The sequence below is a fragment of the Danio rerio genome, chromosome 4, assembly GCF_052040795.2.
Source record: "Danio rerio strain M-AB ecotype USA chromosome 4, GRCz13ab, whole genome shotgun sequence".
Lineage (NCBI taxonomy): Eukaryota > Metazoa > Chordata > Actinopteri > Cypriniformes > Danionidae > Danio > Danio rerio.
In genome coordinates this window covers 80,636,957-80,660,000 of record NC_141024.2, presented here as the reverse complement: position 1 = coordinate 80,660,000, position 23,044 = coordinate 80,636,957, and the positions used below count along the sequence as shown (strand labels likewise).

Sequence of the window (23,044 nt, the reverse complement as noted above, 5' to 3'; positions counted from 1 at the left end):
TTCACTTGACTTTAATAGATGTTGATGGAGATGTGTGGTTAAGAGTCTGAGTTTTGAAATCTGCAGTTGTGCATTCATCATCCCTTGACTTGTGGCACTGCTGTATGTGGTATTCAGGCATATTATCAGAATCACTCTTTACTTTGTTCTGATTAACTTCTCCTTCCACATGTTGCACTTAGTAGTTTAGAGCTTTGGAATATTCAGGCTCCTCTGTTTCCGGTCAGCTTTCCCTTGCTGGAGTTGTTTCCTTTCGCTCCTTTGAGGCATTGGTACCCCATTAATGGCATCCACTTTGGCAGCTGTTGGATTTGCCCTCATCCAGATATGGTCCTTTCCTCCTGAGCTCTCTCCTTTTTCCAGAACATCCACAGATAGACTCGATCAGCTGGACCAATTGGACCTTGTATCACTGCTCTCTCACATGGCTCCTTTCTGGTTTCATGCACAGATATCGCTTTGCACATGGCAATTAATTGTCTCTTCATTTAAGTCCCTACTGCATTAGACATCTTTGCAAACCATTCCAAGAGGTTATGTGCAAGGTTATAGGTGAGATTATATGCAAGGTTTTATGCAAAGTTTCATGTGGTTTCTTGCAAGGGTCGACCCAATAGCAGTTCATGCGATGCGGTGTTAGATGCCTGTTTCTGTCAGTTTCCATGCCATCATTCACCAATGCACTTGTTAACACATTAAACCCATTAAGTTTATTATTTTCACATCTTTCATTGAGCGTTGGCCTTGATGGATCATCTTCATCTCTTTCAGCCATTTCTGGTAATTGAGCATAATACAATTACTCTCTCTTTTGCTTTATTCACATTTTTTCATACTCCTTTAGATGTTTTTATTTATTGATCACTTATTAACCTTGATTTTAATTACTTTATGAATGCAAACCTTTTATGAACTTATTTCTGCTGATGTTTCAAATCCTTGGAAGTACTTCTTTCATCACAAATGAATAACTGTTCCTGCTTCATAATTTGCTTCTGGTACCATCTCCACTCATCTACTCATCATAGTTTCTCAACTGTGCTTGTTTACAGAATAATTCTCTATCCAGTCAACACCAAAAACAGTCATCATATCTCACTGTTTGGAGCAATGGTCTCCACTTAAGTCTTTTAATTGAACTAGATCTTTGTGAAGCTGTAGATAATTCAATCACCCACATATTGTGACAGTATCCATCCTAAGATCTTTTCCCTACACTGTCAGAAAAAATGTGCAAAATTTGTACCTTTAGGGGTACAATGGCTTGTCACTGGGGCAGTACCCTCAAGGGTACACCCATTGTACCCTTTCATGTGGGTACGTATTTGTACCTTTGCAGTATGTACCTTTCAAAGGGCAAATATGTTCCTCTGCTGCCAAAATTGTACCTTTGCTAATATTATGGTACCATAATGTACCTTTAAAAAATGGTGCAAATTTGTACTTCATACTGTACATTAAAAATAGGCTAGAATGCAGTTTAAACACTTTTTATTAAACATTCGTAACAATTAAAAATACATTTTTCACAGGATAAACATTTTAGCTATAATCCCATAACACAATTTGATGACAATTTTAGAAGAATACAAAACAATATTATTACAGAGCACACTGAATTCATTCTAAATTAATACCTTTAAAACTTGGTCACAAATACATTTCATAAAGGAACCTATTACAGTCTTAGTTTTCACAGAGTTAATATTTTAAGTTCAATAACAATAAACAAAGTGCCATAACAGGATGCATAGTTTAAAAAAAAAACAAGATGTTGATTAGACTCTTTTAAAACGTTCTATAAAAATTCTAAACAGCAAGAACATTAAGCTCAATGTTAAATTAGTTGTTCTTTTATTTACATCACATTTCATTGACCATTTTTAAAACCATGTAACATTTAATTAGACCTTGTTTTAACTTAGTACATTTTTTTCTACTGTAAACATCTTATTAAAACAGTCTCTACATCATGCAAGCAAACTTTTTCCTACACATTTCACATCAAACATTTTACCAAACACAGTATTAGAAATTTGATTTTAACTTTAAACATTCTTCAGGATAACAAATAATTTGTCATCAGCATAGTAAGTGTCAAGTGCCTGAAAGTCCATCTCTTGTCCTGGTTTAATTCCACTCCATTTCAAGTCAACTTTTACCACATATGCATGGAAGTGTGAATCGTAAGAAACTGGAATTAAAAACTTGCCACAAAGCAACCATTCAGTGTTTACATTTAAAATGTATTTAATTTGGAAGAATAGGGGAATTTCTTCTGCATGGACATAGTCAACTATGAATACATCTTTTAATGCATACCTCACACTATCAACAGTCACATTTGAAACGCGCTGAATGTTGAAATGTTCCATAGAGTGTATGTTTGTGAGAATTGTCTGTAGGTCTAATGGGAGTGATGATAACGGAGTCTCTATACTCCTACCTACTACCTACTCAAACTCATCAAGAATACAAGGTGTGGAAAATTCCCAGCATTGTTTCATTTGGTGCCTCTCACTTAAGGTTTTGGCAATGTTAATAAAGTTTCTACAGCTGCTAGCAACGTTCTTAAAATACTGGTGTTTAGCCTCAAAACGCATGCACCAAAGCAAGCGCAAAGGTCCAAACATAGATGTTAGTCTTGAGTAATGTATCAAAAAATGACACTTGGGTGTCACAACATCCCCAAAAACATCACTTAGCTGTGTCAAAAACTCAAACACCAGTGTATCTAACATTGCCAGGTTTTCCCTTTTCACTCTTGGGGATATTACAATGTCAACAATGTCACGACACAACAGAAAAACATTCCACTGTTTACTGTTGGGAGGAATACGGTGTGCCATTAAAAATGTTAAAATCCTAAACAAAAACCATTTTTGTGAGGCAGACCCAGCAATTCCAGATTTGTGTAAGCTTCGCTCTGACAAATGCACTGTTTTTTTTTTTTTTTTGTCATTTTGACCAATGGAGAGTTGCTCAAGTTCATCATTTAACTCCTGAATAGTGATATGTTTTTCTTTGTGAGCCCAGCTCAGAACAAGTTTTATTATTAGAGGAATGACTTCCTCCAACAAATCATGCATTATATCAGGTGGAAATGTCTGTGTCACGTCAAAATAGTTCAATTCACTAAATGGTGATGGATAGTTTACACCATATGTTCTTCGATCATTTGCGTTTTCAATGCATGTTAGATGGTAGAGATGTACCTCTGGAGTTCTTAAAAAAAAATCACTTTCAGTAAATTTATCTTTTATGTCTGTGTGGGTTGCCATGCAATAGTTAAATGACATCGTAAAACCAGCTAACATATGTGCTGAAAGATTGTCTGCCGATAATGTTGCTAGTGCACCATGAATAGTCTGTTCAATCCCACCTACAGTTATCATGAACCCTTCACGTTCAAGTTTTTTCAGGTCATCCAACATTGGTTTTAAAATGGTTGCTAATCCACAGTTTTTTACAAAGGTTTGTCGTACTAATAAAGCAAGGAGAATGTGCTTCAGTTTTGAGGTGTGTTTAAGGTTGCCTTCTGTATAGTAAAAAGCACAAAGCTTGTGCTTGCTTTTTTTTTTAACCTAGCGGGTTAACAACGTCAAATTCGTCTTCATTTGTAAAGCATGTGGGTTGACTTTAAAGTAGGAATGTTCCTTGAAACATGTACCATCTTTGTAGTCATTTAGGTAATCTGGATCTCTGTGTAAATAGTTGTTTGTCTGAATTTCATCAAATATGTCGTCACGTGAGCAGTAGTTAGTTAAAACCTCAGTAATAGGTACATATGAATAGGTGCCTACTTTGTGTCCACTCGGTGACCTCAAAATGTGATGTACTGGTTCAATCAGCCTAAGCTTAGATTTACAGTGGTCTTTTAACATGTGTGGAGAGCTAACAATTTTTGAAGCTTCTTCAAAGAAGTCCCTTGACTGTACCATTTGTCTTGTTTCAGGACATTCTGAAATGTTGAACCCATTTTTTGGAGATGGTAAGAAATAAAAGAGTCGTAATTTTCTTTAAAATAACAAAATAAAAAATGTATGTCATTATTTCCTGCTGAACAGTCTGAGGAATGTGATTTTTTTTCTCTACATTTAAGAATGAAACTGAAGAGATTTTCTTTAAAGTTAGCCAAAAGCTCATTCCTACTCGGTGGAGGCATTTCATCTGCCAAAGGCTGTAGCTCGTTGGTATTTTCCAGATCATTGTGACAGTCAATATTTTCAAAATCATGGTCCATGTTTTCAGTAGCATCCAGGTCATCATGAGGCAGAACAAGCTTCCTGTGTTTTCGATAGACATGACGCCTAAAAGACTCATATAGTGTAAAAGATGACTTGCAATCATTCAGTCCACAAGTGATGTTGAAATTTGGTTCATGGTTGTGAACCAGGCCAACATGTTGAATTAGTTTTATTAAGGTGAAGGTTTTCCTTCCACACCTTGTGCATCGATATGGCTGTGGCATTTTTAGTACAGGATATTAATTATTTGGGTGACAGTTATTGGAAGGGGCTTGCCACCCTCCTCAGTAATCTTGGCTATGGCATGCTGCAGGAAGGTCAGTGTATTCTTCATATATGGTGGATAAGCCAAGTTGAATACATAATAAGCACTGAAGGCTGCAATGATTCCTTCTTCAGGTCCCATTGCCCTTCACACCTCCACACCATCCACTTTGACAAAAAATTGTGCCCTCTTGGAGAAAGCCATTTTCCAGTCAGTTTCTGCCAATTGTATGGTTGGGTATGGAGTCTCAGCATCACACTGTAAAAAGTAAAAAAAAAAAAAAAAGTTAACCATCTATAAGAAACATGTATCAAGACTATTAGAAAGCGAGAGTTCAGCTAAGTTCCATACCTCTCCCAGTGTGATCAAATTCTCAACTTTTTCTTTGAAGACATGGGACAGCAGAATCAATCCTGCACGAAAGTCAGAATCTTTTGCGAAAAAAAGTATAAAAGTAGCCATATACATATACTCATACACACACAGATATACAGTTGAAGTCAGAGTTATTAGCCTCCCTGTTTATTCCCCCCACCCCCATTTTTTTTAATAAATAACTGATATAAGACTGTATATATATTTATATATAAGTATATATACATTAATGCGTTAGTCAATGTCCAAACTATCAGCAACCTCAATGTGAACTGCTTTAATTGTTAAGCAAGTGAACAACACTCCAAACCTTTTTACTATACTCCGGCCCGTTTCACTTCATATATATATAGTCTTGTTCGTAACAGTTGCAGGGCTGATAGTGGAAAAAATTCCTGAGCCTGAACTTTTTTTCCTTGCCCCTGAGGTGAGTAGGGGTGGGGGTACTATGTATGCAACGCACTTTTAACTCATAACTTGTGGGCCCCTGGGCCCAAATGTATTAACAGCCCATGTGTAGTTATTGTCAAGTGGCTCTTTTTAGATATTTTCCTATTTGCATTATGCCCCCAGTATTATTCAAGAAAACTTAGCATTTTCTTCTCAATATGTTCAGTGCCTAGATTGACATTATTAGCCCATCTTAGAACAATCACTGGAAGTAAATGCTACAGATGCTACAGCCATACCAAGACAGGTCAGTAAGTGGCAATAATAGTACTCCAAAGTACACAGGAATTGATTAACTAAAGGACATGAAAAGGACACACATTCATTTTTCTTTAACAAATTTAATTGCAAAATATGCACCATTTAACTGAAAAACCATAATAAATAAATATACTGTAAAAGACAGTATGGGATTAACAAAAAAACATTTCTCCTTCCCTTTATTTTTTCCTTTCTGAACTTAGTTTTTGGTCCAAAACATGCAAATGGTGACCACTTAACAGAAAAAACAAAATAAATAACTGTAAAAGACAGTGTGGAAAACATGTCTCCATCCCTTAATTTCTTCCTTTTTGATAAACATTGTTTTGGGTCCTCAGAACCTTTTCTTTTTAACATGTTTAATGATGCTTTGGATTGATAAAAGAGAGGAAAAAACTGTGTTGGTGCAGATGATGTGGAGACTGGTGCTGAGGAGGGTTGGAGTGGTCTTCCTTTTTTCCAGGGCCTGTTGACCAGAGGAGGTGGTGGCTTGTGCAGAGGTGGTGGAGGCTTGTGCAGAGGAAGTGGAGGCTTGTGCAGAGGAGGGTTGGGGTTGTCTTCTCTTTTTCTGGTGGGCCTGTTGAGCAGAGGAAGTGGAGGCTTGTGCAGAGGAGGTGGTGACTTGTACAGAGGTTAAGACTGGTGCAGAGGAGGGTTGGGGTGGTCTTCTCTTTTTCAGGAGGGCCTGTTGAGCAGAGGTGGTGGTGGCTTGTGCAGAGGAGGGTTGGGGTTGTCTTCTCTTTTTCAGGTGGGCCTGTTGAGCAGAGGAAGTGGAGGCTTGTGCAGAGGAGGTGGTGACTTGTACAGAGGTTAAGACTGGTGCAAAGGAGGGTTGGGGTGGTCTTCTCTTTTTCAGGAGGGCCTGTTGAGCAGAGGTGGTGGTGGCTTGAGCAGAGGTGGTGGAGGCTTGTGCAGAGGAGGATTGGGGTGGTCTTCTCTTTTTCAGGAGGGCCTGTTGAGTAGAGGAAGTGGAGGCTTGTGCAGAGGAGGATTTTGCTGGCCTTTTGATTTTTCGGGCCTGTTGAGCCAATTTGTTTGCCTCCTTTAAGGACAGAATCCTTGCTGCCTCACTAAGCCTTTTCTGCTTTAGTGCCTGTGCAGTCTCTTTCGTTTTCTTTAAATGTAATTTGTAGTTTTGGAATGAGGAAAGGCAGGATCGCCTTAAAGGCTGGTCAATGTTCATAGTTGAGGCTGTCCAGTCCCTGGCCTTAAGTGTGGACTTGATCACTGCGAGGCTCTCATATGTTTCCACATTAATGGAGCACCTGTCAGACTCTAGGATATCATCCATTAAATTGAATGATCCTTCCACCAAGGGGCCTGTAAAAATGGACAAAAGCGCATTAACAAGTTTGCACAGGGTGGGATACCTCACACCTCTTTCTGCATTTTTCAAGGAAGCAACATGGCTCCACCAGTCTACATCAACTCGACAGTCCCCTTCAATGTAGTTTGGTACACGAAGAAGCATGTCCGCATCCATCTGGTAGGCCCGGCATTCTTCAACCAGCTAACCAATCTCTTCTGGAGGGACAACATTTGGCAAGGCCTTTCCTAATGTAGTGAATGCTCCAACAACTGCATCGGATTGAATTAGAGACGGCGTTAGAGCAGAGAGTGATGTTAATATGATGTTATCCAGGGGAAGGTTTTTTAGCAGAAACTCTGCTGACCTCATATACCCTTCTCTGAGAGAGTCATAGATATGTCCAACCCATACCTTCCTCTCCACACGAGCTTTGTTCATTGAATTGTAGCAGAATTGTCCAACAGAGAGCCTCTGGTTTGACAGTTGCAAATCCCTGCACCGTACATCAACCTTAAGAAACTCCTTGTGACTCAGTGGAACAGCCTTTGGTCTCATAAATTTGCTCAGGAGCTCTTTAACAAGGGCCACCATTTCCACATGCAACAAATGCACCATTGGCTTTTCATGTTGAAGCTTTTTGACAAATCTCTGAAATGTCAGAAGGACCCCTGCAAATATAAGAAAAAATAAATAATTCAATTTAAGCAATTAAAACTCATGACTGGTGTGGGAAATAACTGAACAAAAGTATGATTATGTATTTAAAATACAATATATACTGTGACTAAATAATAATACAACTAAATTTTTTTCCAGCAAAACATTAATTAGATCAGAACACTAGTCATACTGCCATACATATAACAGAGGGAATTACTTTTTGATATATTCCAAGATGACTGTATAACAAAACATTTTTCTTTCTGACACAATGCAAAAAATAGCCTTTGAGGTGACATCATATGTTTCTAGGTATCAAGTCTAGGTCTTGCATCCTCTGATAAATAAAAATTAGATTAGACTCTGTAATGAGACTACAGAGATGGCTTTTGAATATGTTACTCACTTTCATGTACAGGAGTAAATTATAGGAAACTGTTACCTTGATACATAGTTCTTCACAACATCACACAGTACTTAAATGTTGATCATATTCTCATTAATTTGGTTATTGTTGCTGTAGAAAAGACCTGACTGTTTCATTGTATCATGACTTAGGTAATTTGTTAGATCAGGTGCTAGTGGACTACAAACACTAAAAACACAAAAATATTTAACCAATACAACATCAAGTTCAAGTTGCATTTAGTTTGCCTAGTCATACAAAAGATACCTCTGTATAAGTCAATCAAGACTTTTACTCTGTCAAACTCTGAAATGAGCTCAGAGATGCGATCTTTTCGGTCTTGGTTAACTTGTGTTCCCGTCCGGGACGCTGCTGCCTGCTCTTTCTGAAGAACTACTATCCTGGCCTTTTCCTCAGTTGTGAGGTCATGCCGCTCAAAAACCTGATTAAGAAGAATTCTGTAGTACACACACACACACACACACACACACACACACACACACACATATATATATATATAGCCTATTACCTTGATATGCTGATAATTTGCTATTTTCCTAACACCTACCATAACCATTTAAAAATAATATCTCAAAAGATGTTGCATCATTAGGCCTCCTGTACATTCCATAATGAGCTTAATCTAACTAAACTAAATAACAAACATTAAATACATCACACCTGTTATTATTAAAAAGAGTTTTATTAGGCCTACCTGTATTTGTGTTCCTCATTTGGGTCCAGGACATGATAGTAGTGCACCACAAGTACATCCAGTAGTTCATTCATTCTACTGCAGACTTCAAGCATCTGAATGAATCGGTTACTAATGGGCCTTATCAAGCTCTTGGGGGGGAGATGGAGTAAACTCTGAAATTGTGCAAAAATCTCCTTCTGCTTGGGGGACTTCTCTATGTCTTTATAAACATCAGAGCAAAAATCTTCCACCTCTGATTGAAATGGGCTCATGAGAGCCTTAGCCGCATTTGACACCATATGGACAGTGTCTCCCAAAATGTCCAACAGATTGGGGTTCTCCTTTCTAGCTAGGGTCTCAAGCCCCAACTTCTTCCCCCTCATCACTGCGCAATTGTCTAGTAGCATACTGGTGACCTGCCTCCACTTTAGCCCATATGAGTGCAGGACGTCATTTAGTTCCAGCATCAAAGCTGAGGCATTTGCAATATTTACTCTTTTGCTGGCAAGATACTGTGTTTTCACACTGCCTGCATCCTCGTCATAAAATCGGACCAGTACATTAAGAATTTTATCCATACTTTTGTCTGTGGCCTCGTCAATGTTGACTGAAAACATGCCATTCTTAAGCTTCTCAGACAGATGTTTTTTTAAACTCTGGCAAGATGCCGTGTGTAAGAAGATAGCTTGCGTGCTGCCTGGAGACAGACAGATGCACCAAGGCGGGTCTATCCTCCGCTAATTTCTTACATAATGTGACGAGTGGGTGGGCGATAGTAAATGACAAGTCAAGCTCAGCAATGAAGGAGCACTGCAAGGATTACTGCAAGGCTGTTACCCAGAGCTGGAAGAGTAGCTACACAAAACAGCAATTGTACTGGACGGGAATCAGACCACGGTCTTCTGTGTGGCAGGCAAGAAATCTACCACTGAAGCAACAATGCTGATATGCTTATACTGCAGCCCTAGTGGGGTGTGATTGCTGCAAGGCTGATACATAAAGCTGGAAGAGTAGCAACACAAAACAGGAATTGCATTGGCCGGGAATCAAATCCTGGTCTCCTGCGTGGCAGGCGAGAATTCCACCACTGAACCACCAATGCTGACCTGTGTTCTTCCTTGCCTTTGTGTGTGTGAGTGCTAAAAGGCCGTCAACCAGAGCTGAAAAAGGAGCAACACAAAACTGCACTTGTATTAGGCGGGAAGCGACTCAAGGTCTACCACGTGGAATTCTACCACGTGGAATTCTACCACTGAACCACCAATGCTGAAATGGTTTTACTACAGCCCTAGTGGGGTGTGATTGCTGCAAGGCTGATATCCAGAGCTGGAAGAGTAGCAACACAAAACTCTAAAAACAAAACTCACAAAACGTGGCAGGTGAGAAATCTACCACTGAACCACCAATGCTGATATCCTTATACTACTGTCCTAGTGGGGCGTGATTGCTGCAAAGCTGTTACCTAGAGCTGGAAGAGTAGCAACACAAAACAGGAATTGCATTGGCCAGGAATCGGACCTGGGTCTCCTGCATGGCAGGCGAGAATTCTACCACTGAGCCACCAATGCTGACCGATGTTACTTTTTGCCTTTGTGTTGTGTGAGTGCTAAAAGGCTGTCAACCAGAGCTGAAAAAGGAGCCACTCAAAACTGCACTTGTATTAGCCGGGAAGCGACTCAAGGCCTACCGCGTGGCAGGCGAGAGTTCTACCATTGAACCACCAATGCTGATATGGTTTTACTGCAACCCTAGTGGGGTGTGATTGCTGCAAGGCTGTTACCCAGAGCTGGAAGAGTAGCAACACAAAACAGGAATTGCATTGGTCGGGAATCAGACCCGGGTCTCCCACATGGCAGGCGAGAATTCTACCACTGAGCCACCAATGCTTACTGATATAGTTTTTTGCCTTTGTAGTGTGTGAGTGCTAAAAGGCCGTCAACCAGAGCTGAAAAAGGAGCCACACAAAACCGCACTTGTATTAGCCAGGAATCAACTCTTTGTCCACCGCGTGGCAGGCGAGAATTCTACCACTGAACCACCAATGCTGAAATGGTTTTGCTACAGCCCTAGTGGGGTGTGATTGCTGCAAGGCTGATATCCAGAGCTGGAAGAGTAGCAACACAAAACAGGATTTTCATTGGCCGTGAATCGGACCCAGGTCTCCCGCGTAGCAGGCGAGAACTCTACCACTGAGCCACCAATGCTGACCCATGTTCTTCCCTGCCTTTGTGTTGTGTGAGTGCTAAAAAGACGTCAACCAGAGCTGAAAGAGGAGCCACACAAAACCGCACTTGTATTAGTCGGGAATCGACTCAAGGTCGCCCACATAGCAGGCGAGAATTCTACCACTGAACTACCAATACTGATATGCTTATACTGCGCCCCTAGTGGAGTGTGATTGCTGCAAGGCTGTTACACAGAGCTGGAAGTGTAGTAATACAAAACAGGAATTGCATTGGCTGGGAATCGGACCCTGATCTCCCGTGTGGCAGGCAAGAAATCTACCACTGAGCCACCAATGCTTACTGATATAGTTTTTTGCCTTTGTAGTGTGTGAGTGCTAAAAGGCCGTCAACCAGAGCTGAAAAAGGAGCCACACAAAACCGCACTTGTATTAGCCAGGAATCAACTCTTTGTCCACCGCGTGGCAGGCGAGAATTCTACCACTGAATTACCAATGCTGAAATGGTTTTACTACAGCCCTAGTGGGGTGTGATTGCTGCAAGGCTGATATCCGAGCTGGAAGAGTAGCAACACAAAACAGGATTTTCATTGGCCGGGAATCGGACCCAGGTCTCCCACGTGGCAGGTGAGAATTCTACCACTGAACCACCAATGCTGATATGCTTATGCTACAGCCCTAGTGGGGTGTGATTGCTGCAAGGCTGTTACCCAGAGCTGGAAGAGTAGCAACACAAAACAGGAAATGCATTGGCTGGGAATTGGACCCGGGTATCGCGCGTGGCAGGCAAGGTTTCTACCACTGAACCACCAATGCTGACCCATGTTCCTCCTTGCCTTTGTGTTGTGTGAGTGCTAAAAGGCCGTCAACCAGAGCTGAAAAAAGAGCCACACAAAACTGCATTTGTATTAGCCAGGAACCGACTCAAGGTCTCCCACGTGGCAGGCGAGATTTCTACCACTGAACCAGCAATGCTGATATGCTTATACTGCAGCCCTAGTGGGTTGTGATTGCTGCAAGGCTGTTACCCAGAGCTGGAAGAGTAGCAACACAAAATAGGAATTGGAATGGACGGGAATCTGACCAGAGTCTTTCACGGGGAAGGCGAGAAATCTACCACTGAACCACCATTGCTGACATGCTTATTCTGCAGCCCTAGTGGGGTGTGATTACTGCAAGGCTGTTACCCAGAGCAGGAAGAGTAGCTACACAAAACAGGAATTGTAATGGACGGGAATTGGACCATGGTCTTCTGTGTGGCAGGCAAGTAATCTACCACTGAACCAACAATGCTGATATGCTTACACAGCAGCCCTAGTGGGGTGTGATTGATACAAGGCTGTTACCCAGAGCTGGAAGAGTAGCAACACAAAAAAGGAATTGCATTGGCCGGGAATCGGAACCGGGTCTCCCGCATGGCAGGCGAGAATTCTACCACTGAACCACCAATGCTGAGCCATGTTCTTCCTTGCCTTTGTGTTGTATGAGTGCTAAAAGGCCGTCAACCAGAGCTGAAAAAGGAGCCACACAAAACTACACTTGTATTAGCCAGGAAGCGACTCAAGGTCTACCGCGTGGCAGGCGAGAATTCTACAACTAAACCACCAATGCTGATATGGTTTAACTGCAGCCCTAGTGGGTTGTGATTGCTGCAAAGCTGTTACCCAGTGCTGGAAGAGTAGCAACCAAAATCAGAAGGTGCATTGGCCGGGAAACGGACCTGGGTCTCCCGCGTGGCAGGGAAGAATTCTACCACTGAACGACCAATGCTGACCCATGTTGTTCCTTGCCTTTGTGTTGTGTGAGTGCTAAAAGGCCACCAACCAGAGCTGAAACAGGAGCCACACAAAAACGCACTTGTATTAGCCGGGGATCGCCTCAAGTTCTCCCGCATAGCAGGTAAGAAATCTACCACTGAACCACCAATACAGATATGCTTATACTGCTCCCCTAGTGGGGTGTGATTGCTGCAAAGCTGTTACCCAGAGCTGGAAGAGTAGCAACACAAAACAGGAATTGCATTGGCCGGGAATCGGACCTGGGTCTCCCACATGGCAGGCGAGAATTTCACCACTGAGCCACCAATGCTTACCGATATGGTATTTTGCCTTTGTAGTGTGTGAGTGCTAAAAGGCCGTCAACCAGAGCTGAAAAAGGAGCCACACAAAAACGCACTTGTATTAGCCGGGGATCGCCTCAAGTTCTCCCGCATAGCAGGTAAGAAATCTACCACTGAACCACCAATACAGATATGCTTATACTGCTCCCCTAGTGGGGTGTGATTGCTGCAAAGCTGTTACCCAGAGCTGGAAGAGTAGCAACACAAAACAGGAATTGCATTGGCCGGGAATCGGACCTGGGTCTCCCACATGGCAGGCGAGAATTTCACCACTGAGCCACCAATGCTTACCGATATGGTATTTTGCCTTTGTAGTGTGTGAGTGCTAAAAGGCCGTCAACCAGAGCTGAAAAAGGAGCCACACAAAATCGCACTTGTATTAGCCGAGAATCGACTCTAGGTCTACCATGTGGCAGGCAAGAATTCTACCACTGAACCACGAATGCTGATAAGCTTTTACTGCAGCCCTAGTGGGGTGTGATTGCTGCAAGGCTGATACCCAGAGCTGGAAGAGTAGCAACACAAAAAAGGAATCGGACACGGGTCTCCGGCATGACAGGGTAGAATTCTACCACTGAACCACCAATGCTGATATGCTTATGGTGCTACCCTAGCGGGGTGTGATTGCTGCAAGGCTGCTACCAAGAGCTGGAAGAGTAGCAACACAAGAGAGGAATAGCATTGGACAGAAATCGGCCTCGGGTCGCCCGCATGGCAGGCAAGAATTCTACCACTGAACCACTAATGCTGACCCATGTTCTTCCTTGCTTTTGTGTTGTGTGAGTGCTTAAAGGCCGTCAACCAGAGCTAGAAGAGGAGCCACACAAAACAGCAACTGCATTAGCAGGGAATCGAACCCAGGTCTCCCACATGGCAGGCAAGATTTCTACCAAAATCACCAATGTTGATATGCTTATGCTACTGCCCTAGTGGGGTGTGATTGCTGCAAGGATGTTAGCCTTCCAGCTGGAAGAGTATCAACACAAAACAAGAATTGCATTGGTCAGGAATCAGACACGGGTCTCCTGCATGGCAGGCAAGAATTCTACCACTGAACCTCCAATACTGACCAATGTTGTTTCTTGGCTTTGTGTTGTGTGGCTGCCACAAGGCTGTTACTTGTAGCTGGAAGAGTAGTAACACAAACGAGCAACTGCATTGGCCGGGAATCGAACCTGGGTTTCCCGCCTGGCAGGGGAGAATTCTACCACTGAACCTCCAATCCTGAAACACATGTTCTCCTGCTGAAGGATTCGGATTTCTGCTTTCCAATCCGTCTTATCATGGACCAACATTTATCCTTTTCTCATCATCTTGTTTCTCATGATTTTTTTTTAAATTAAATATAATTATTTCATCATTTGAATGAGTATTTAACTGTGAAATTATTTTAATTAATGAATAAGGTAACACATTGCTTAATATAAGAATGTTCAGTGCATTTGCCTGTCTCTTTATAACTATTATCAGAAGCCACCAAACTAGGTCAGAGGTCACGGAGACCTTAAAGGGCCCTGAAACCCCCTCGTTTCAGCAGGGTGTTTTCACACCTCTACTTTGGAAAAAGTCAGAAAAGTGGGCGTGTCCAGCTCTGTTTAGGGGGGAGTGTCGGAGGAAGAAACGAGGCTTGGTATGGGAGTGTCCATTTGGGCAAGCTGAATTTCAGAGTCAAAACACACACCCACAGCGGACAATGTGACTGTGTTTACATGGACATCTGAAGTCGAATTATTTGCCAAATTATTAAATGGTGGACTTTAACTGCAGTTTGGCTCTTTCATTCAGGGAATTCATTAATGTCCCTCGCGACAAACGAGATATTTGATTCGAGGAACTACTCTAAGCGTGTATTCGTCATGCAATGTTTAATACCGCACGGCGAATGAGAGAAAAAAAAACCTCTGCATTTCCCGGAAACTTAGATGCACACGGAAGGTAGCGTCAGAAAACCGCGTGTGTTATTCCAGTCACACAATCCAACACGAGGTTATAGTTTGGTTGTAACTGTTAGTGCAAACTTGTTTACACTCGGTGCAATAGTTTGTTTGATACAAATAAAATACAAACTGAATAAACAAAGAGCGCTGGTCGCTCACTTACCAAATCTGTAGAGACAGGACAATCACCAGCAACTAGAGCCTTTATTTAGAGGAGACTAACGTTACAAGCGAATCCGGTGCCCGCAAATCCGGCTGTGTCCGCATACGCTGTTAGCGGATACGCTTCGTGGAGGGGGAACTGGAATTCCAGAAGGGAACAGAATCGACTGCTACTCCGGATCACAGTGTTAGCAGATCAGAACAGCTCTCAGGTAAACAATAATCCTCCTTAGACACGTAAGTTATTGTTGTCGCGCGTCGCGTACACTTAATCCACACGAGTCTGCGCTCTCACAGAGAGAAAATAAAAACGAAACTTAACTGCAGCAAACTATAAAAGCAACACTTCACGCTTGTTTTGCCAACACAACGTGGCGTCTTTGTCGTCTACACTCTGACAGTAATGAATATTAATGAAGTTGCACAATAGAGCGCGCTGATTGGTTTGAACCAAGCCTTACTCATGCATTAATGCAACACACTGTAAGACGTAATAAGACTCACTCTGACACAGACGCCCAGTCTGCACGCTGGAATACACACATGACCGTGACGCAGCTTCAAAAATTCGTTTCAAACCGGAAGTACGAATTTGCTTGAAATAACGCAAAAACAACCAATTTACACTTTTTAGTGAAATATAAGTGTCCTAATAGTGTTTTTAGCAGTGTGGGACACATATACGACTGTCAACAGCTCAAAAAATGTGTTTTGGTGTTTCGTGACCCTTTAAGTGGAACTGAGGGCTGAGGACTGGAATCTACTGTTTCTATTGTTATTTCTATGAGTTAATACTGTCTAAAATGTCTAAAGTGATTTTGCTGTTTTTATGGTTATTTCTTTCAAAGTAATTCTACTTTTTATTCAAGATAGACTATGACTATGATAAGAATATAACTACCTGAATGTAGACTATACCAATTTTTAACCAGTTTTCATAAAGATGGCTGAGAGTACACTCAGCCTTGAATAAGTAACAGATTATACTTCAAGTGTGTGTGTTCTATTTGATTGTTGATCCGTTTCACAGGTCTGGAGTCAGCTTTAATCAGTCTAAGGGATGTCTGACGTTTATGCTTAAACGTGCAGTAGGTGATTATATTCAGAAACTGAATTTCTGAAGACAATCACTAATTTTTGTTCTGGTTAAAAGTCTCTTCACTGTCCAATAGTAATGATTACAGTAAATGATCTAAATGTGTTTATATGTATTTTTATATTCTGGGTAAAGCATAAAACTAAAAAATGTTCATCCAATTAAATAGAGTCGGACTGTCATCTCCCATAATTCCGATAAGCAGGTCAGGCTGTCTGTCAGCAGATGTAGATTCGGACTTCTGTGCATCTGTTCACGCATATCACGCATAAGCCATTAGCGTGTGCCCGTCTGTATAAGCGACTGCGCGCGGTCCCGAGACGGACCGGGAGAAATCAAATGCTGAATTAAAACTTTTAAAAACCTGAATCAATATTGGTGTTACTTTAGCACGCTGAAGGAAGGACAACACCATGGCGGAAATATTACTATTAGAGAGGTAATGTTATGTTTTAAAACTATTTTAGTCAGGCTAAGCTGATGTTAGATTGTGTTGTGTTATGAATGACTTATATGCACAGACGTGTTGTTCAGCCACTGAAATCTCGCGGTGAAATATTGATGTGATTATTTTCAGTTTCATAAGGTCATTTTACAGCATTGATAATGATTTATAGAAATATTTATATTTAGTTTAACAACAAAACATCAGCAAATAGCGCTTTTCAGCCTAACCTGCTTTATTGAGCTGAAGTTGCTTTTATATTTACGTTTGGTCATTTTTGAACAATGACAGCCTTCCTATACTGTTTATCGCTACTCTGAATATTCACTCTGAAATAGCATGTAAGTGTGGCTAAGTAATAAATGTAATTCCTGCATGGCGCTGGCACTAACTAACTGGCAAATGACATTAACTAGTGGGGTTGTCTGTCTGCTGTTGTGACGCAGTGCGTGCGTTCGCGATTTCAGGGGGTGTGGCTTTAAATCACAGTCCCTCGCCGCCGTCCAAAGATAATATGCTAAGCGGTTAGCATTTTGGCAGATCACCTACTGCACCTTTAAGATATTGTTCAGAATATACGCACAAACCCCACATGGAAATTCTCCTAGTCTATCTGTGTTTTAACCAATCAGGCTAGAACACCTATATGTATGACACAGTTAATGCAATATGTGAGAGTATAATTGTTATTGATTGGTGATTGTAAGCAGAGCGGCCTAGGAACTCATTGCGAGAGTTGAAGCTGGTTTCAGCTGATGAAACTGCAAACTATCTTCTGTAAACTTGATTTATTTATTTAAATCTCTGACTCTGGCTCTTTTTTATATACCTGACTGGTCATTCTTTGGGTTAAACTGTATACTATCCCTACAGTTTTGGTGGAGGACGCGTGGCACTTGTTTACTGGTGACACCATTGATCAATCAACAAAAAGAAATGTAGAAAGATTTAAAATATTATAGACTAGGGATGCTCTGTGGAGTAGTGGGTAGTAACGGAACGCTGTTGGGTTCTCATTCAGACGTGAATGAAAGGCAAAATTTTGTGGTAGATTTGTGTGGAATCCCCTTGTGAGCTGGTGCATTTTGCGGTACACCTATAACGATAGTAATAAGTATAACAGTAGTTGAGGGGTGTACCTCCTCCACCCAGAGTTAAGTACTCAGTGACGGGTGTGTAAGAGGCTTTTAAGACATTCTCGGGGATAAAACTTGGACTGGTTTTTATTTAGTAGTGGACTAAATTAACCCGAGATTGTAATTAGTTCCACCACTGCTATCTTGCTGTTTCACAGACAAAAGGGCCCGAATCCTAAAAATAGAGTAGGTCAGATTATTAGGGAAAGAAATAGTTAAATAAATAAATAAATTCTTAAATAACATCTTAATCGGTATCCATTAGATAGTAGTGGCCACAAAAGTCAGACAAGAAACCTAGAAATATTAGGGCGAGGTTGATTGATCAATGATGCACCAGGAGCAATCCCGAAAAAAATATGACCCTAACTGGATTGGACCGATCTGGACAGTATCCACATCTTGGGATGGTTTGCAGATTAATCAAGCAAAAGCTAAGCGCTGTTAGTAAGATTTCATTCTCAATTTCTTGTTGCTTTTGGTGTTAAACTCTGATATAAAAAGAAAAAGTAACAGAGACATGTCTGTATAAAAAATGTGCCATGTAAGTCTGTGCAAACAAGCAGCTTTATGGTTGGATTTAAATATTTTTAGTAATATATAAGTAACATAAATGGGGGTTGAAATAATACTTTGATGGATGCAGTTAACCCCTGAAAGATCTAAAACTGTTGTTGACTGTAACAGCATTACTTTGAAAAAGCATGTCAACTCTGTTTTATATGTTTTAGGACGGGCTTGAGTAAAAGATTACAATAAAATTATGTTATTGAAGTTAATGTTATGTTTAATGTATGTTTAAATTGAGTAAACATACATTAACAGTTCTGGATTGCTCAAAACTCTCTTTCTCTCTCATTAGATATCAGCTATGAGCTGCTATCTGCCTGTTCCATGACAACTGATAATCACAGTGTTCAGTTGGAAATGACATTATGTCAGAGTATAATTGTTATTGATTGGTGATTGTAAGCAGAGCAGCCTAGGAACTTATTGCGAGTGTTGAAGCTGGCTTCTGATGATGAAACGGCAAACTATCTTAGGTAAACTTGATTTATTTATTTATTTGAATCTCTGACTCTAGCTCTTCTTCATCTATCAGACTGGTCATTCTTTGGGTTAAACTGTAAACTATCCCAACAGCTAAAACCCTGCTCATGCACCATTTGGAATCGTAAAAAACCTTTTGTCTTTTCTCCTTTCTATCCTAGAGCCATGTTCCCACTTGTATCCCGTGCTTTACAGAGCTTTGGCCCTGTCAGTGCTAGGCACACTGATTGATGCAGTAGGTCACCAAGTTTATGGACGGGGGGAAATTAGAGTGTCAGGATAGCCTATGGCAAAGTCCCACTAAAGCAAGGGCTTTGGAAGTGCATTAGCACAACAAAACAAACGATCAGAGCATCCCACATTCGTTTTCACCATGCATGTAGACTTTCCAGTTGACCCAGCAGCACCTCCCACGATTTGCTAAATCCATCCTCATGCACCATTTGGAATCGTGAAAAGCCTTTTGTCTTTTTTCATTTCTGTACTTTTACCCACGCACTGAAAAAGCAAAATGGAGTGCTTCACGGATTTGCGTGTCATCCTTTCGCAGGGGCCATGCTAATCGTCTCTGTATCGATCCAATTTTAGTATATGTGCCACCGTAGCGAGCACAGAACAGCGGTCAGGCTCAGGGCATATGTACGCCTCGAGTCCCAGCAATGTTCCTCCAGGGTGGTGGGAACCGGAGAGCCATGTTCCCACTTGTATGCTGTGCACTACAGAGCTTTGGCCCTGTCAGTGCTAGGCACACTGATTGATGCAGTAGGTCACCAAGTTTATGGACAGGGGGAAATTAGAGTGTCAGGATAGCCTATGGCAAAGTCCCACTAAAGCAAGGGCTTTGGAAGTGCATTAGCACAACAAAACAAACGATCAAAGCATCCCACATTCGTTTTCACCATGCATGTAGACTTTCCAGTTGACCCAGCAGCACCTCCCACGATTTGCTAAACCCATCCTCATGCACCATTTGGAATCGTGAAAAGCCTTTTGTCTTTTTTCATTTCTGTACTTTTACCCACGCACTAAAACAGCAATATGGATCGCTTATCGGATTTGCGTGTCATCCTTTCGCAGGGACCATGCTAATCTTCTCTGTATCAATCCAATTTTAGTATATGTGCCACCGTAGTGAGCACTCAGGCTCAGGGCATATGTACGCCTCAAGTCCCAGCAATGTTCCTCCAAGGTGGTGGGACCTGGAGAGCCATGTTCCCACTTGTATGCCGTGCACTACAGAGCTTTGGCCCTGTCAGTGCTAGGCACACTGATTGATGCAGTAGGTCACCAAGTTTATGGACAGGGGGAAATTAGAGTGTCAGGATAGCCTATGGCAAAGTCCCAGTAAAGCAAGGGCTTTGGAAGTGCATTGGTTGCACAACAAAGCAAACGATCAAAGCATCCCACATTCGTTTTCACCATGCATGTAGACTTTCCAGTTGACCCAGCAGCACCTCCCACGATTTGCTAAACCCATCCTCATGCACCATTTGGAATCGTGAAAAGCCTTTTGTCTTTTTTCATTTCTGTACTTTTACCCACGCACTAAAACAGCAATATGGAGCGCTTCACGGATTTGCGTGTCATCCTTTCGCAGGGGCCATGCTAATCTTCTCTGTATCGATCCAATTTTAGTATATGTGCCACCGTAGCGAGCACAGACCAGTGGTCAGGCACAGGGCATATGTACGCCTCGAGTCCCAGCAATGTTCCTTAGAGGTGGTGGGACCCGAAGAGCCATGTTCCCACTTATATACCGTGCACTACAGAGCTTTGGCCCTGTCAGTGCTAGGCACACTGATTGATGCAGTAGGTCACCAAGTTTATGGACGGGGGGAAATTAGAGTGTCACGATAGCCTATGGCAATCCCACTAAAGCAAGGGCTTTGGAAGTGCATTAGCACAACAAAACAAATGATCAAAGCATCCCACATTCGTTTTCACCATGCATGTAGACTTTCCAGTTGACCCAGCAGCACCTCCCACGATTTCCTAAACCCATCCTCATGCACCATTTGGAAACGTGAAAAGCCTTTTGTCTTTTTTCATTTCTATACTTTTACCCACGCACTAAAAAAGCAATATGGAGCGCTTCACGGATTTGCGTGTCATCCTTTCGCAGGGGCCATGCTAATCTTCTCTGTATCGATCCAATTTTAGTATATGTGCCACCGTAGCGAGCACAGATCAGCAGTCAGGCTCAGGGCATATGTACGCCTCGAGTCCCAGCAATGTTCCTCCAAGGTGGTGGGACCTGGAGAGCCATGTTCCCACTTGTATGCCGTGCACTACAGAGCTTTGGCCCTGTCAGTGCTAAAATAATCTCCCCCTATCTCTCTCCCAAGAGTGCCTGAATCCCGACCCCAACAGGAGCAAAACTTTTTTCCCCAAGGCTACCAGTATAAAATCTTTTCAGTCTTCACTTCCTTCCTGCGTCGAGTTTCTCCGCACCTCCTTCTTCTCCTTTCTAGCGTTGAGTTCCTCCGCACCTCCTTTCCTTCCTTCAAGCGTCGAATGCTTCCGCTCTTTCCTCCATCCCCTCCCACTCTTCCCCCACCACCTCAACATCTTTTACTCCCTACCCCTTTCCAGCGTCGAGTTTCTCCGCTACTTTTCTCTTTTCAGCGTCGAGTTGCTCCGCTACTATCTCTTCCTTCTAGTGTTGTTCTTCCGCTACTCTCATCTCTTCAGCCTAAGTATCACCATTCAAGGCCTGACTCCCCCGGAGTCAATCAATTACCCCAAACCCCCCCCCCTCCACAATTGACAACTTTCTTGTTTTCTAGCGTTGAGTTCCTCCGCATCTCCTATTCTATGTTCTAAAGCGTTGAGTTCCTCCGCACCTCCTTTCCTTCCTTTAAGCGTCGAATGCTTCCGCTCTTTCCTCCATCCCCTCCCACTCTCCCCCCACCTCTTCAACATCTTTTACTCCCTACCCCTTTCCAGCGTCGAGTTTCTCCGCTACTTTTCTCTTTTCAGCGTCGAGTTGCTCCGCTACTATCTCTTCCTTCTAGTGTTGTTCTTCCGCTACTCTCATCTCTTCAGCCTAAGTATCACCATTCAAGGCCTGACTCCCCCGGAGTCAATCAATTACCCCAAACCCCCCCCCCCCTCCACAATCGACAACTTTCTTGTTTTCTAGCGTTGAGTTCCTCCGCATCTCCTATTCTATGTTCTAAAGCGTTGAGTTCCTCCGCACCTCCTTTCCTTCCTTCAAGCGTCGAATGCTTCCGCTCTTTCCTCCATCCCCTCCCACTCTCCCCCCACCTCTTCAACATCTTTTACTCCCTACCCCTTTCCAGCGTTGAGTTTCTCCGCTACTTTTCTCTTTTCAGCGTCGAGTTGCTCCGCTACTATCTCTTCCTTCTAGTGTTGTTCTTCCGCTACTCTCATCTCTTCAGCCTAAGTATCACCATTCAAGGCCTGACTCCCCCGGAGTCAATCAATTACTCCAAACCCCCCCCCCCCCCCTCCACAATCGACAACTTTCTTGTTTTCTAGCGTTGAGTTCCTCCGCATCTCCTGTTCTATGTTCTAAAGCATTGAGTTCCTCCGCACCTCCTTTCCTTCCTTCAAGCGTCGAATGCTTCCGCTCTTTCCTCCATCCCCTCCCACTCTCCCCCCACCTCCTCAATATCTTTTACTCCCTACCCCCTTTCCAGCGTCGAGTTTCTCCGCTTCTTTTCTTTTTCAGCGTCGAGTTGCTCCGCTACTATAACTTCCTTCTAGCGTTGAGTATTCCGCTACTCCTACCTTTCCAGTCTAAGCTTAGACTCCCCCGGAGTCCTGCCCAGCCCACCTCCTATAGGAGTCTCCACCACCCCCTCCCCATTTAGACTCCTGTAGGAGCCTAATCTTTCAGCTCTAACTCCCACGGAGTTACCCCAAGAGCTAAGACTCCCACGGAGTCCCCCCTCCCCTCTCTCTCTCGCCCCGGCCAAATACGCATCTTTCCTACCTTCTAGCGTTGAGTTCCTCCGCATCTCTTTCTCTTCCTTCCAGCGTCGAATGCTTCCGCTCTTTCCTCTCCCCCCTCTTACAACTTCTCTCCTCTCCCCACCTTTAACTCCCAATCCCCCTTTCAGCGTTGAGTTTCTCCGCTACTTTCTTTCTTCAGCGTTGAGTTTCTCCGCTACTTTACTATTTTCAGCATTGAGTTCCTCCGCTACTCTTTCTATATTTCAAAAACATCACTCACCAATCTGACTCCCAAGGAGTCTTCCCACGTTCTGACTCCCCCGGAGTCC

The 23,044-nt window shown here is 42.5% G+C and overlaps 2 protein-coding genes and 4 non-coding genes across 7 annotated transcripts; all 6 read right to left on the bottom strand.

Moving 5' to 3' along the window:
* Positions 1-5,658: 5,658 nt before the first annotated feature.
* Positions 5,659-8,542, bottom strand: LOC147845102 (uncharacterized). 2 transcript variants are annotated; one of them, XM_088649874.1, is made up of 2 exons: positions 6,461-8,542; positions 5,659-6,283 (listed from the first exon to the last, which is right to left on the bottom strand). In XM_088649874.1, exons 1-2 carry the CDS (start codon positions 7,079-7,081, stop codon positions 5,933-5,935), a joined length of 972 nt encoding a protein of 323 aa, XP_088506000.1. In that variant the 5' UTR covers positions 7,082-8,542; the 3' UTR covers positions 5,659-5,932. The 2 variants fall into 2 exon arrangements, with proteins under 2 accessions (XP_088506000.1, XP_087103836.1); XM_087247710.2 differs by having other exon boundaries at positions 5,816-8,542.
* On the bottom strand, positions 8,146-9,485 carry LOC147845101 (uncharacterized). Its single transcript, XM_087250663.2, has 2 exons — positions 8,689-9,485; positions 8,146-8,431 (listed from the first exon to the last, which is right to left on the bottom strand). Exons 1-2 carry the CDS (start codon positions 9,285-9,287, stop codon positions 8,146-8,148), a joined length of 885 nt encoding a protein of 294 aa, XP_087106789.1. The 5' UTR covers positions 9,288-9,485.
* Positions 9,486-19,302: 9,817 nt separating this feature from the next.
* LOC137495010 (U6 spliceosomal RNA) lies at positions 19,303-19,409 on the bottom strand. The gene has a single exon (XR_015485101.1). It is a non-coding gene; the product is annotated as a U6 spliceosomal RNA (small nuclear RNA).
* Positions 19,410-19,829: 420 nt separating this feature from the next.
* LOC137495036 (U6 spliceosomal RNA) lies at positions 19,830-19,936 on the bottom strand. Its single transcript, XR_015485126.1, has one exon. It is a non-coding gene; the product is annotated as a U6 spliceosomal RNA (small nuclear RNA).
* Positions 19,937-20,349: 413 nt separating this feature from the next.
* Positions 20,350-20,456, bottom strand: LOC137494688 (U6 spliceosomal RNA). Its single transcript, XR_015484705.1, has one exon. It is a non-coding gene; the product is annotated as a U6 spliceosomal RNA (small nuclear RNA).
* A 418-nt stretch (positions 20,457-20,874) lies between these two features.
* LOC137494888 (U6 spliceosomal RNA) lies at positions 20,875-20,981 on the bottom strand. The gene has a single exon (XR_015489256.1). It is a non-coding gene; the product is annotated as a U6 spliceosomal RNA (small nuclear RNA).
* Positions 20,982-23,044: the final 2,063 nt, after the last annotated feature.